Source organism: Hemicordylus capensis, chromosome 2, assembly GCF_027244095.1.
Source record: "Hemicordylus capensis ecotype Gifberg chromosome 2, rHemCap1.1.pri, whole genome shotgun sequence".
Lineage (NCBI taxonomy): Eukaryota > Metazoa > Chordata > Lepidosauria > Squamata > Cordylidae > Hemicordylus > Hemicordylus capensis.
Genome location: NC_069658.1, coordinates 244,443,799 through 244,459,330, shown reverse-complemented (window position 1 = coordinate 244,459,330; position 15,532 = coordinate 244,443,799). Strand labels below are relative to the sequence as shown.

Sequence of the window (15,532 nt, the reverse complement as noted above, 5' to 3'; positions counted from 1 at the left end):
TCTGCTCAATACCAAAGCCCCATGTCAAATCATTCCAGGTGATCTAAAGGCTGGGACAGAAATGGGTATTTTACCCCCTTTTTATGAAGACAGATTATTCCATATGGGGGTATTCCATATGATGGTATAAGGGGGGGCCTTCAGTTCCAGACATTTTTGTAATTTTCTGCCTTTAAACAAGCCGATAGATAGATAGATAGATAGATCCTACAAATTCCCCAATCTGGTTCAAATTAAATATTCAGAATCTTCTCAATCTGCCCTACCCCTCCCCCCCATATCAAAGCCCTATGGCAAGCCAGTCCCTAAATATCAAAGGGGTGGGGGATAACCGCAAATAGGAAATCAGGTTATACTTCCATTACTAAGCAGGCAAGGGCTGGGCAGGGCAGGGGCCAGGGGTCTGCACAGAGCTGTGGTAGGAAGCCAGCGCTGGCCACTGCCGCCTCCTGCAATACCCCCTGCAAGCTCTTCAAATATCTCAAAGGGTACTAGTACCCCCTGTTGGGGACCTCTGCTCTAAATGCCAATTGGACTCCTCAAGAGTCATTTAGTCTGGCTATCTGCCAGTATTCCAAATGTAACTCTATAACACCATAAATTAAACAGCACCTCTGTGAGCCTAGGGAGTAACCGCAGGGAAAAGGCAGCTGCTGCTTGGCAGGAGCAGTGGTGAGAAAGAAAAGAGCCAGCGTGGTGTAGTGGTTGGAGTGTTGGACTAGGACTGGGGAGACCCGAGTCCAAATCCCCATTCAGCCATGATACCAGCTGGGTGACTCTGGGCCAGTCACTTCTCTCTCAGCCTAACCTACTTCACAGGGTTGTTGTGAAAGAGAAACTCAAGTATGTAGTACACTGCTCTGGGCTCCTTGGAGGAAGAGCGGGATATAAATGTAATAATAATAATAATAATAATAATAATAAATAAAGTGTGCCTTCCTTACCCACATTTTTTTCACCCACCCCATGGAGCAGCTTTCCTTTTCTTTGTTGTGCTCCAGGGAAGGCTGAGAGTGGGTGGTGTGAAGAGGATGAGGAATTATTTGCGTGACCCCCCACCCTGACCCCCAGACTGAGGAGTTAGGTGAAGGGACCGAACTCCCCTCCTCTAGGCTCCCCTGAGAAGTCTTAGCATTTGCCTGTCTCTCTTGGGCATTTTCCAGACTACGAGATTTGCAAGAGTTAAAGCGTTGCAACATGTGACGGAATAGTGCAACACATTAAAATCGAGGATTGAAAATAAAACGGCTAATATTATAATGCCCTTATACAAAACTATGGTGCAGCCACACCTGGAGTACTATGTACAATTCTGGTCACCACATCTTAAAAAGGACATCTAAAAGAGGACATTGTAGAACTGGAGAAGGTGCAGAAGAGGGCAACCAAGATGATTACGGGCCTAGAGCACCTTTCTTATGAGGGAAAGCTACAACACCTGGGACTTTTTAATTTAGCAAAAAGACTGCAAGGAGGTCTATAAATGATAGAGGTCTATAAAATCATGCATGGTGTGGAGAAAGTGGATAGAGAGAAATTCTCCCTCTCACATAACACTAGAAACAGGGGTCATCCCATGAAATTGATTGCCAGGAAATCTAGGACCAACAAACGGAAGTACTTTTTCACACAACGCATAATCAACTTGTGGAATTCTCTGCCACAAGATGTGGTGACAGCCAACAACCTGGATGGCTTTAAGAGGGGTTTGGATAACTTCATGGAGGAGAGGTCTATCATTGGCTGCTAGTCAAAAGTCTATAGGCCACCTCCAGCCTCAAAGGCAGGATGCCTCTGAGTACCAGCTGCAGGGAAGTAACAGCAGGAGAGAGGGCATGCCCTCAACTCCTGCCTGTGGCTTCCAGCGGCATCTGGTGAGCCACTGTGTGAAATAGGATGCTGGATTTGATGGGCCTTGGGCCTGATCCAGCAGGCTGTTCTTATGTTCTTAAACTCGAATCAAGGCATTGGAATATGGGATATTAATATAAAATTTATATTAATAAGATTTTTAAAATATTGCAAATAAACCAATAAAAATACTCAGTAGCTCCTTCAATATACAATCATAGAATCTAGTATGCCCACTGGGTACAGTTCTGTTCTCAAAAATTGATCTATATCCAAAGAGTGATTCAAAAGTCCTAATAACTCATTGGAAATATTGTGATTTCTTTTTTTCCTAGCAGAGCCTATTGACGCATTCTGCAAGGATTAACAAAGATGGAAGTCCTCCAGCTTGGTAGGGATGTGTTCGAAATGCAATTCGGCTTCTGAATTGCAGCACAATCCCTTTAAAATTGAGGGCTCACCCAGCCCCTTTAACACAGAGGATGCCAGCTATCAGCACATGTGGAGGTACTCTTCCCCAGCAACCTGTGCATGATGCCAGCACACACATGGCCTCCATGCATGCCTGGCAGCCATTTGCGTGGTGCTCCAACAGATCACCAGGCTCCTCAGGATCTGATGTGGAGAGTAGCTCTGGTGTGAAATTAGTACTGGGGGAAGGGAAGGTGGATGAATACATGCATTGGTTGTTGCTTATGATGCTGCTTATAAAGACCCAGAGAGAGGTTCCTGCTGCTTGGGTAGGAGATAGACTTCCAGAGAGAGAGAGGGAGAGAGACACTTTGGGAGATGGCGTAGCATTTATCATTATAAATAATAAATAAATAAATAAATAAATAGATAGATAACACCTGTCTGACTGTGTAAACAAGAAATAATAAATAAATAAACTTTATTTGTTAGCTGCCCCCAAACAAATTGTTCTCTGGGCAGCTTACAACACAACATTAAAACATGAGATAAAAACACACATTAAATCCTAACAGACCAAAAAAAGGGGGTGGGGAGAGAAAATACAAAATACAATACAAAAACCATTTTAAAAACATTTTTTTGAAATCAGTTACAATCAGATGCACCTCCCCATCGTGCTTTGGAGAGAGCAGTGGAATGCAAGCACGTTTAAACACCCTGCTGCCTCTCCAGGGCAATTTTTCTGGGAATTGTGTATCTAAGGGTTAAAATGAAGGAATCTCGATTCCTAGAGTGGCAAAGAGGAAGAAAGGACAAATGTGGAAATCACTTCCTGTTCCTCCCTTTCCCTTTGTAACCTGGACCATGTGGGATCAATTCAGTAGCCCGGTTTCGGGGGGATCTGGTAAGTCCTATACAAACTGGGGTGAAGTGAAGGGGAGTCCCAGGGCTGCGGCTAGCAAGAGATGCGAGGCTGGCAAGTGAGGCAACTGTGAGGCTGGGGGGGAAGAAAGAAAAGAAAGAGCCCCGGTGGTTTTCCTTTCGTTTTCCATCTTTCTGGTTGTCTGTATGGCTGTACTCCACGAAGCTTAACCAGAACTTTGAGCCTCTTCGAGTGCCAGTGGATTTAACCATCAGCGGACCAGGAGGCAGAAACTTCTTCCTCCACCGCCTCATTCAGTTCAGTAATCTGGAAATGTTGTGGTTGGGAACAACCTAAAGGGCTTTGCTCCTTCTTGGGAAAACTAAGTGCCCAAAAGGGACAGCTTCTCCCTCGATCAGTCTGGGCGGGAAAGGGAGGAGCAGCCAGCTGGGGTGAAGGAGACTCGCGGCCCTCCCTCTTGCACGGGAAGCGGCTCCTCTCTCCTCCTCCCCCACCCGCGTCCTATGCAAAGAGCTCCCCCGATCCTGTTTCAGCACGGCCGGTGCAGCGTGAAAAGCCCCGAATAAGGAGATGAACTTGATACCTCTCTTTGGGCGGGTTGGCGGGCTCCGCCATTGTCTTTTCCACCCAGAGCGATTTGGTGAGACCCAGGAGGGTTGGTGGGATCTGCCCGGTGGGGGTGGGATGGAGTCCAGGTACTGGCTGAAGCGTGGAGGGGGGGGAGGCAGGTAGGTAAGGCAGCTGCTGGTGGGGAGGGAAAGGCAGAGAAGTAGGATTTCTTGGTATGTTGAAGCCAGGGGGGAAACCTAGTATTTCCAGTTATTTTTTAAAAAAACAAACTAATTTGGGGGGAAAACATAAATATATGCAATACTTCTTTCTGTATCCTATTTAAACATAATTGATTGTTCAAAGATTTTCCTTCTTACAAGTAAAGGTAAGGCATTTACAGCCTTCCGATGTCCTAAGTATACCAAGTAATAGTTAAGATGTTTTATTTTATTGAGTGATCATATTTCTGTACCACCTGATATAGACATCCTTAGGTGGTGATCCAGTGCTAGAGATCAACCTGCCAGCTGGTAGAGGCTGTGCGATCTGAACAGGTTCTCCTTAGGCTTTGCTACCCACAACAGGTCTCCTGCAGCATCTGCCCCCTCAGTCTGCCTCTCTTTCCACTCTCTCCTCCACACAAGCAGGCAGCACAATGGGCTCGTTGCCCTGCAGGAGTGGAAAACAGTGTTGTAGCAGCTCTTTGAGGTGAGAGAATCTTTCCAAGATAGGAACATAGGAAGCTGCCTTATACTGAGTCACACCTTTGGTCAATCTTTTTTATATAGTTATTTGTAAGTATAACTAAAGCGGGGGGGGGAGGGTGGATAAAAATAAAGATAGATCCCTTAAGCATAACTTTAACATAAGATACAACCTACCTTGGAAACACAAAAGGGAAGGGGGTGGGAACACACCTTCTTAACCTTTTCATCAGAAAAACAGTTGAATGCTGACAAGGCACACATGTCAGTTATCCAAAGTTGCAATTCAGGAGTAGATTTGTCCTTCCAGTGCTGTATTATAATCCTTTCGGGACACACACACACACACACCCCACCCGCACACACCTGCAAAAAATAATAATATGAGGAATCCACCATTCTTGATGTAATGCTAGATTCTATATGCAGGGAATGTCCTTGAGAGGCAATGATAGCTGCAATTTAATGCTAACCTTATGAATTTCAAGCCAAAATGGTGCAGTAACTGGACAGGACCAAATTTCTTCTTATAAATAAATATTAAAGCTTTCCCCAGCACATTCCAGTGTAAAAAATAGCGATTTCAGCTAATGCATCTGACACATTTGGTGTCTGGAGAAGTTTGACCTTTTTTCGCACAAACAATGCCACAAACAAACTCATTCTTCCAAATTTATAATAGACTATGTCTTACAATGATTGTCATGGGGCATTCTAAGAGAATATATTTCTTGAGTATTTCCCCCAAACATTCTGATTATTCTGCCATTGGCAGGGGGTTGGACCTGTGAGTCTCCCCCCCCCCATTTCCCAGGGTCTTTTCTGCCCCCACATTCCCTTTCACCCCATAAGAAACTGTTCTGTGCTGCTCACCCAACCCAAAGTTCTTCTCAGCACCCAGATCCTGGACTTTCTCCCCCTACCCATATCAGCAAAACCAAGAGCTCTCTTCTCTTTGGGTTCATTCAAACCACTTTCAAGCGAATGGAAGCAGTGCTGGAGATTTGAATGGCCTGATCAGGTGTAAAACATTTGTGGGGGAAAGAAATCTCCAGGAATAGCTTTGTTCAGAGTTGGCAATCAGTTTTCCCTCTAAGGAGTGCGCGCACACTCAAGCTTTTTGATGTCCGCTCAGTGAATTTTAGATCCCGCTCAGGTTGAATCAGGAAGGTCCCACTCGGAATGCAGGTGCAAACACACTGCCTTGATACTGCCACCCAGAACAAAACTCATTCTGCACACAGATTAAAAAAATAGAGAAAACACTGTTGGCAACTCTGCTCGCCACAAGCTATGTTAAAAAGAAGGAATTTCTTCGTGATAAAAAATCATTTGGAGAAATGGGCCCTTCAAGGATTGGGCCAACCACATCTGCATTGGACCATGGTCACAGCCATTCCAAGCGGGATCCTGCAGGAGGGCGACCAAAGTACTTGTAGGAATAATTTCCACTTATCCATGATAAAGGAAGGCATCAAAATCCTTGCCAAAATCCCTATTGTAAACTGCCCTGAGCCATTTTGGAAGGGTGGTATACAAATCAAATAAATAGTAATAATAATATCTATCTTTCTTTATTTAAGAGACTTTATATAACTGCCCCTATCCACCCCCAGCACAGTACTTCCAGTGACTGTTGCTGGTGTCTATCTTATGTTTCGTTTTAGAATGTGAGCCCTTTGGGGACAGGGAGCCATCTTATTTATTTATTATTTCTCTGTGTAAACCGCCCTGAGCTATTTTTGGAAGGGCGGTATAGAAATTGAAATAATAATAATAATAATTTCAGTCTCTCCCACATCTTCTTGACACTTTCAGTCAATCAATTCTTATTGTGGTCACGTGCCAGTATAAAGTATAGGGCATAAGGGGCATAAAAATACACAACATACATTATAGGAAGGCATATAAAAAGGGATAAAAGGTACAGAGAGGGAGCCTTTCCTGACTCTTCTGTGTCCTTTGCAGGAAATAGGTTGGCAATGCATTCTCAGCTACTTCTTCTTTGTGTCAAAGCAGGGGGAAACATCAATTTGAGCAGGGATTGTTGGGGGAAGAAGACCTGGGGCAGGCAGGTTCCCTCTGTTCCTGCTACATCCCCCTAGGTCTGAAGGAATCTCCCTTTGCTTTGGCTTCAGTCAAAGCTACCCACTAGGAAGGCTGTGAAGGCCACTCATGAAGGTGTGTTTTTTGCTAGCTGAGCTTTCAAACATGACAGCTCTCAAATATTGAGCAGGGGGAGGTTAGTTGTGCCCCTCAGTGTCAGCTCAGCATCTATTCCCAGGGCTGTTGCTGGTGTTCTCCACTGCATCTTTTCCACCCTGCCCTTCTCACACCATATTGCCTTAACTCCCTGTTTAGATTTTGCTTAAACTGGAAAGAACCTTTAAGTGATCTGTGAGGAAGGAAATGTTTTCTTCTTTTACAGGCTCTATTGAACTGGGTGTGCATTTCACAGATAGGAAGTGGGCTCTGCTGGGTCCGGACCAAAGAGACCTGCATTGGGAAGTCATGGAGGAGAACTTTGCCATGCTGCCCTCTCCGGGTAAGGCTCCCTCCTTTTACCTTAAAAGAGAGCATAAAAGTGAGAGAGATCAGCCTGGATAATTAAGTAACTGAGAGAATGGTGCATATAATGCCCAGCCTGTTAGTTTGATCAACGTAGGCAACATGATGCATGGTGGCTTGATCCACAAGACCAATTTTGGGAAAGATACGTGGGGGAAGCATCTGAGGATGCACCTCCAGAGCAATTCCCACTCTTCACTGGAGTGGGAAATAAGAGTGCAAACACTTGAAAATGCCTCCACTGTGCTTCTGTTTAGTCCTGATGAGCATCCATCCAAGGGAACAAAATGGGGAAAATAGCTTCCAGCTCCTTCCTCTTCTTCTGCAAAGTGGCTTCTAGGCTTCTCTCCTACACCCACAAGTGGGATTAGGGGGCCCCATGATCTAGGATCTAGTGAGTCCTCAATGTATTTGGGTGAAGAAGTCCTGGGGTTGCAGTGGAGGAGAAATGCCATCCCCAGGAAAATGTGGGTGGGAAAACCCAGTTCTGGGTGGGAAAACCCATCTCTAACCCGGTTTTCTGCATCCCAGTTTTCTGCACTGCAAGGAAGGGTGAGAGTGGGAGGAGCACAGGTGGGGAGGAATCATTTGGGGCAGAGGTCAGGCAAGGCTGCTTCATTGTCTCTCTCTCACACTCACTCACACTTGGCCCAAGTGGGGCTTAGGAGAAGGGAACTAACCCCTCTCCCGTATGGTCCCCCGAAGTCGTAGCATTTCCCTGTCCTTCCGGAAGGGGGAAGACCTGGGGTCCAGCTGGAATAATTTATCTTTGCTTTGGAGAAATAACCATCCGGGAGGAGGGGAAATGCAATTCTTTCCCCCACAGGACTTTGCCTGTCTAAATCCTCTGCTAATCTTTCACCCGATTTCTGTCTGGCGTCTTCTGTGCTACTTCAGGTGCAGGCACCAATGGAAGCAAATAATCATTTCAAGCAGAGGAAGCTTCAATAGACTCCAGTCAGAGCCCATGTTGAGGGGGATCTTACAGAAGGGCAGCTTAAGGACCCTCGCCCTGCTTTTATGTTTCCCTGAGTCCCAATTCTCTGTAAATTTCATATTCCTACATCTTCCCACCATTTTGCATCCTTTGCAGGTGCCGGAGTCATATTGGCAATGCATTCTCAGCCATCTCTTCTTTCTGGTGAAGTGGAAGAAGCATCAGTACGACCTGATCAGGTAGGGGAGGAATCATTGGGGATGGAGGATGCCTAACAAATAGGCAATCTATGTTCCCTCCAAGTCCTGCTTGGCCTGAAAGAATATGTCTTTCCTTTGGCTTTGGTCAAAGCTGCTCACTAAGAATGCTGTCAAGGCCTCACATGAAGGCCTGAATCTTGTTAACTTGGCAAGGGTCTGCCTTTGAAAGTGATGGCACTACGATATTTAGCAGCGGGAGAGCAAGGGTTAGCTCTTCACTCCAGCACAGCATCTTTTCCACTGGCTGTTAATGATGTATTTATGCTGGGTTTTGTGTGTGTGGTGGTGGTGTTCTTTGAAAGAACTGGAGTCCCTTTGGGACAGTGGGCCATTCTCTCTCCCACCCCCCCACCCCACATTTCTTTTATTCTCTAAACCACTTTGAATGATGTATAAATATACTAAGCAGTCCTGGTGGGAACATCCCCACCCTTCTCACACCATCTCCCCTTAACAAAGGACCCTTTTGGATTGTGCTTGAAAGGGAAAGCCCTGTTATGTGACTCACGAGGGAGAAAATGTTTTCTTCTTGATTCAGGCTCTGGTGACCTTTGAGGAGGTGGCTGTGCATTTCAGTGAGGAGGAGTGGGCTCTGCTGGATCTGGACCAAAAAGCCCTGCACAGGGAAGTCATGGAGGAGAATTTTTGGAATGTTGCCTCTCTGGGTAAGAGACCCTGTTTTTGCAGTACGGTTGTTAGTGTTGAATTAGAAGCAGGAAGATCCTGCTTCAAATGTCCCTTCAGCAGTGAAGCGCATTGGGTGGCTTTGGACCAGTAATCTCTTGCTGTACCTCATAGGGTTGTTATGAACATAAAAAGGCAGGTGCTTAATGGAGGAAGCTGGCATCATATTTATTTCTTTATTTCATTTATATCCCGCTCTTATTCCAAGGAGCCCAGAGCGGTGTACTACATACTTAGGTTTCTCCTCACAACAACCCTGTGAAGTAGGTTAGGCTGAGAGAGAAGTGACTGGCCCAGAGCCACCCAGCAAGTCTTATGGCTGAATGGGGTTTTGAACTCGGGTCTCCCCGGTCCTAGTCCAGCACTCTAACCACTATACCATGCTGGCTCTGTAAAAACAAGAAATAAAGTGGAACCCCCAAGAGGCTCTTTCTGATAGACCCTGAACATATAAAACTGCCTTTTCCAGGGTTCTTCTAGTTCAGCCTTCTCTACATTGTCTGGCAGCAGCTCTCTGCATTTTCGGAGAAATATTTCCCTAGCCTACCTGGAGTTGTTACCAGAGGATGGAACTGAGACCCTTTGCATGGAAAGCAGGTGCTCAGCGACTGAGCTGCAGTCCCTCTCCTAAGGAGTCTGACAGTCTGGAGGGAATCTTAAGCATAGTAGGAGAGAGGGAGATCAAACATCTGTACTGAGACTGGTCCTAGGAGAAGGTTCCCCCTCTCTGCTGTGTAACAGGACTGATGGCAAGCCAAGTCTCGTGAGATGCCTCTTATCACTAAAGGCAGGTCTCGTGAGATGCCTCCTTTCAGAGGCAAGTCCGTATGTGGTGCCAGCAGGAATAATCAAGGCTATGAACCCATTCCATCCTCCTTCTGCCCCCCGCCCCCCCCCCGCATCGCCTTTCAGCCTCCAGACAACTGTCCATACTTGAGTAGAGTCTGATCTAGTGCTTCCCCTCCCACATGATATAACTTTGGGCCTACCCATGGAAGTCAAGGAATCCAGAATCACACTGGACAAGGAGGTCTTGAAGTGTATGTTGGAATCTCCTGGGATAACGAGGCTGGGGGACTTCAACAGCACCTCTGCCAGCCTAGGGAGGGAGAGTGTTAGGTACGAGCAAGAGCTTTGTGAGGGCAGAGAGGCCTGTGTTGAATACACTCCAGAGACGTGAGTTTTGGGCGGTATAAAAATATGTCAGATAAAGAAAACACAGGCTCGGCCCCACCACTGGTGCCCCCTGGTGGGGCCCTGCTCACCCACAGCGGAGTTTGTCTCTCCACCTATGCTGCCACTTCTCCTTAATGCCTGCTCACCAGGTGCCCAGGGCAGTGGGAAACAGGAAAGCCCCAAACAAGGCCGCCTTGTGTCCCACTGGCTAGGAATGCACAGTCAATGCACCCTGATAGAGACACGCTGCACATGCCCATGGCACCTTCCCAGCCAGCTCTGGGCCAGTGGGAAGCAAGAAGGCCCCATTCAGGTCCTTTTTTTGCCTGGGAGCTTGGCAAGTTGGTGGTGAGGCTAACAGCATGGCAAGTGGCAGCGACAGTGGCCGGCCATGGTGAGTGAGTAGCCAGCCAGCAGAGGGAGAAGCGAGGGGGCTTCCAAAGGCTGGGCTGCTCATGTTCCTAGAATGTGCCCGTGCAATTATAGCTCCACCCCTGGGCACCAGGATATTTATTTTAAGCCAACCCTGGGAGCACACACTGGAAAATCGGGGTGTTGCCCAATGAGGGATCCGCTAAACAAGATGAAATCCTGACAGTGACCCAGCTATTGAGCCTGTGCTTCTACAGGTAGGAGAACCCAGATGGACACAGCTAGTGTGCACCATAGGGGCGCTAGATCTCAGGCAACCTTTCATTACCTGAGTGAATTTATTTATTTCTCATATCTATAAACAGCCTGATATGTAAATATGACCTGTTGCCAACTGAAATCTGGGCACCGTCTCCCAGGTGACCTATAAATGAACCGCCTCCAGCAGCTCAGATAAGATCTGGGCATTGTCTCCCTACTGACCCATTTGGGCCTGAGCAGCAGCATGTTACATTACATTTCATTTTCTAACATAATATAGAGTTACATTTCATGTAACTTTTAATAACACATTTCAGATTGATAAAAGGTCAGCCAGATAATAATTGGGCAGTTCCAACAATACAGACAAAATGGCCAGGAAAGGGGGGTTTACAGAGAACAAATGTATGGACAAAAGATATACCCAGCTAAAGGGGTGATCAGTCCCAGTGCTATGGGTTATAGACCAGTGTTCCCTATAACAAGGATTCCCAGATGTTGTTGCCTACAATTCCCAGAATCCCCAGCTGCATTAGCTTTTGCTTGGGGATTCTGGGAGCAATAGCCAACAGCATCTGGGAGTCCTTGTTGGAGGGATCACTGGTGTAGACCTTGACCGGATAGGAGGGTGCAGGACTGATCTGAGGTTACGGATGTTGAGGCTTTCTTCCTGAGCTTCTTGGGATAACAGGTTTGATTGGCTATTCTTGTAAGTGTGGTCAGTTCCAGCGTTACTGTAATGCCCCTCTCTGCTTTGTATGGAAGTTTATACATTCAAATAGAGAAGCATGCCCTGCAGAAATAAAGAACAGAGACAATGTCTAGCAAATCCTAACACTTTTGCCTTGGACAGGCTTGGTCATCTGTCATGCCAGGCCTGGCTCCCGGTTAAAGGCAACATCCTGATTTCTTCAGTCTCATTCAGTACACACACACACACACCCTGCATGCTGATATGCCTCTTTGGGGTATCTGTTTCACCATACAGCCCCTTGATGTGGAACAGTGTGCTTACTCTGTGATTAGCTGTTACAGGCATATTTGATAATTGCAAGCTAAAAGCTACACCAGATCAAACAGCTTCAGAAGGCTACTGAGGATGATAAAATTTTAAGACCTGAGACATTCAATTTGAGGCCTGTATCCAATGCAGACTGGGACATGCTCTCAGCACCAGGACTCTGCCTGCTGAATTAACCTCTCTCTCTCTCAGACATACAAAACTTCCATTGTTTTTTCAATTAAGAGAACATATAACTGGGAGTTGTTCATGGAGTTCAGGCTCCTTTTCTGTCCCAAGCTCTGAGCAGTTTTCTCTCTTCATTCTGGCAGGTGGCAGGTGGGAGAGGAAGGAGGGAAAAGCCCACAGAAGATTGTTGGGAGATGCCAGATATGAAAACGGAGATCTAAAGAGAATGAAAATGGAAGCAAAACAGAAGAGGAGCAATGGACCTTTTGCGACTCAGCATGGTGACCTCCATAAAAGCACAATCCAGGGGGGAAAGGAGGAAGTAAGAGAGAGAAGTCTGTGCCTTGCGTATAAGGAAAGCTTGAGTTTTGAAACAAGCCTTCAACCTCAGTGGAAAATGCACATAGAAGAGAAACCATATAAATGCTTGGAATGTGGAAAGAGCTTCAGTGTGAATGCATACCTCATTTCACATCAAAGAATCCACAGTGGGGAGAAGCCATATCAGTGCCTGGAGTGTGGAAAGAGCTTCCATCGAGCACACTACCTGCCTAGACATCAAAGAACCCACATTGGGGAGACGCCATATAAATGCTTGGAGTGTGGAAAGAGCTTCAGCTACAAGGAATATCTTACTAAACATGAAAGAACACACACTGGGAAGAAACCATATAGATGCTTGGAGTGTGGAATGAGCTTCAGTGAAAATTCATACCTCACTTCACATCAGAGGACCCACACTGGGGAGAAACCATATAAATGCCTGGAGTGTGGAAAGAGCTTCCATCGAGCAAAGTCCTTTCGTAGACATCAAAGAACCCACACAGGGCAGAAACCATATAAATGCCTGGAGTGTGGAAAGAGCTTCACTGACAAAGGAAATCTTTCAAAACATCAAATCACACACATGAAAGAGAAACCCTGTAAATGTTTGGAGTGTGGAAGGAGCTTCAGTGACAAGAAATCTCTTACTCAACATGAAAGAATGCACACTGGGAAGAAACCATATAAATGCTTGGAGTGCGGAAAAAGCTTCAATCGAGCACACTCCCTTCCTAAACATCTAATAACCCACACTGGGGAGAAACCATATAAATGCTTGGAGTGTGGAAAGAGCTTCAGCCTCAAGGAATATCTTGCTAAACATCAAAGAATCCACACTGGGGAAAAACCATATAAATGCCTGGAGTGTGGAAAGAGCTTTGGCGACAATGGAAATCTTACAAAACATCAAAGAATGCACACTGGGCAGCAACCATATAAATGCTTGGAGTGTGGAAAGAGCTTCAGTGTGAATTCATACCTCACTTCACATCAGAGAACCCACACTGGGGAGAAGCCATATCAATGCTTAGTGTGCGGAAAGAGCTTCCATCTAGCTCATTCCCTTCCTAGACATCAAAGAATCCACACTGGGGAGAAACCATATAAGTGCTTGGAGTGTGGAAAGAGCTTCAATGACAAGGGAAACCTTACAAAACATCAAATAACACACATGAAAGAGAAACCGTATCACTGCTTGGAGTGTGGAAAGAGCTTCAGTATAAGTTCACGCCTCACTTCACATCAAAGTATTCACACAGGGAAGAAAAAAAATAAATGTTTGGAATGTGGAAAGAGCTTCAGTGACAAGGGAAATCTTACTAAACATCAAAGAAAACACACTGGAGATAAACCATATGAATGCTTGGTGTGTGGAAAAAGCTTCCATGAATCAAACTCTCTTACCAAACATAAAAGAACACACACAGGCGAGAAACCATATCCCTGCTTGGAGTGTGGAAAGAGCTTCACTGTGAGTTCACACCTCATTTCACATCAAAGGATTCACACTGGGGAGAAACCATATCAATGCTTGCAGTGTGGAAAGAGCTTCAGGGTCAAGGGAAGTCTTACTGAACATGAAAGAACACACACTGGGGAGAAACCCTATAAATGCTTGGAGTGTGGAAAGAGCTTCTGTCGGCGCTCACGCCTCACTTCACATCAAAGGATTCACACTAGAGAAAAACCATCTAATGGCTTATAGTTTGGGAATAGTTTCTGTCCCAGGAAGTCACTTATCTCACTTCAAATAATCTACTCTGATTAGTGTTGTAAATGAATCTCAGAAAAAGGGATGTAAATGAATCCCAGAATCCCACATTGTTCTGCTGTGGAAAAACAGCAAAGAAAGAGTTTAAAGCACATTGCAAGCCTCACTTCTTAGTAAAGTTTTCAATGTGGGGAGCAACCATATCTAATCTGGGAGTGTGGAAATAGTTTTGACCCGAGGCACTCCCTTACTCCTTACCAGAGAACCCTCTCTGGTGATTAAAATTTTATTCACTTTAGGAAAGACTAGAACTACTTTAATCTGCTTTGGTTAAAGCAAGAATATCATTTACAAGAAAAACTTGTACTTTTATTTAGATGTCTATTCAACAGTTGACATCAAAGAACCTACACAGGGGAGAAACCATATAAATGCTTGGCGTGTGGAAAGAGCTTCAGTGTAAGTTAACACCACCCCTCACATCAAAGATCCCACTATAGGGATTCACATTCACAGAAAAGAGCCACATGAAGCTCCTATGCCAAAAAGAAGAAAGGAGCCTGTTATACCTGTAAAACTTCATTTTGGCACAAGCTTTGGGGAGTAGTTTTGTGGTTGTAAGGGCTTCCCTATCTCTAGCAGCTTTTCATTCATTCAATTTCGATTGAGCGCTTTTCGATTGAGCACTCAAGACACATTTATTTCATCAGGCCTTTGATTAGCTGTATGTTGGTTTTATAGCTGTTACTGCTGTTTCAAATGGTTGTTTAAATTTTAAACTCTTTTAACATTTGGTTTTAATTTTGGTTTTATCATTTATTTTGTAAACTTTCATGAGCTGCTGGTATGGGGTCATAGATAAATGTACTAAATAAAGAAGTAGTGGCCTTTCTTATCCAACTTAATGCTTCACTGCACATCCAGCCTCCTCCTCTTTTCCAGTGGCCCAGAGCAGTAACTTTGTTCCCTGACTTTCGCCTGCCCATTTAGTTGAATGGTGTGTTTTTAAGACCCTTTTGGTGTTTTGTTTTTTAAATAAAGGTGCAAATCTCCTCTCTCCAGCTTGGCTGCAGGGGAAACCCATTGCTGTCACTTGTCTTTGTGCTGCTTGAGTTGATCTGTATAGTATTAGCAGTTCAAATTGTACTAATGTCCCCATCAGAATGTAGAGAATGCATGTGTGGAAAGAGTGCATGGGCATTGAATTTTTATTACACCTTTCATAAGGCATCCCAAGGTGGTTAACAAACGTTAAAATACAATAATACTCCACAAAAATCCCCTATAGAAGCTTAAAATCAGTTAAATGGTAAAAACCCTCAAAGCTGAAAATCGGGGCCATAGAGTCTGGAGTGACCAGGAGGGATATCAAGCATCCAGAATAACCTGAAGCCAAGAAAAGGAAAAGTCCAGCTTGCCACCCAAGTGCAGAGTCAAGGGCAGATCCTTGATGAGTAGGGCTCTTGGCTGCATAGCATGACCCTGAGCAGAAGGCAGCCCCCTGAGGGAAGGTGGCTTCTGGACCATGAGCCTGTGAAACCAGTGGCTGCCAGATCGAGCCATGAAGTGAGACTTTAGCACCAAAGAATAAGAGGCAGTAGCCAAGAGAGAACCGTATAAAAGGGGCTTTAGTAACAGCGAACAGT

The 15,532-nt window shown here is 45.3% G+C and overlaps 1 protein-coding gene across 5 annotated transcripts in view; it reads left to right on the top strand.

The window, feature by feature from the left end:
• LOC128344816 (zinc finger protein 420-like) overlaps positions 1 to 14,969 on the top strand; it is a 30,778-nt gene extending 15,809 nt beyond the window's left edge. For 2 of the 5 annotated variants that reach the window (XM_053295722.1, XM_053295723.1), the window contains exons 3-6: positions 6,833 to 6,949; positions 8,066 to 8,148; positions 8,708 to 8,834; positions 11,995 to 14,969. In XM_053295722.1, the coding sequence (XP_053151697.1) occupies positions 6,916 to 6,949; positions 8,066 to 8,148; positions 8,708 to 8,834; positions 11,995 to 13,880 (2,130 nt within the window). In that variant the 5' untranslated portion in view covers positions 6,833 to 6,915 and the 3' untranslated portion in view covers positions 13,881 to 14,969. Of the gene's footprint in view, positions 1 to 3,039; positions 3,170 to 6,832; positions 6,950 to 8,065; positions 8,149 to 8,707; positions 8,835 to 11,994 lie in introns of those variants that run through there. The other 3 variants (XM_053295721.1, XM_053295724.1, XM_053295725.1) reach the window with 3 other exon arrangements.
• Positions 14,970 to 15,532: the final 563 nt, after the last annotated feature.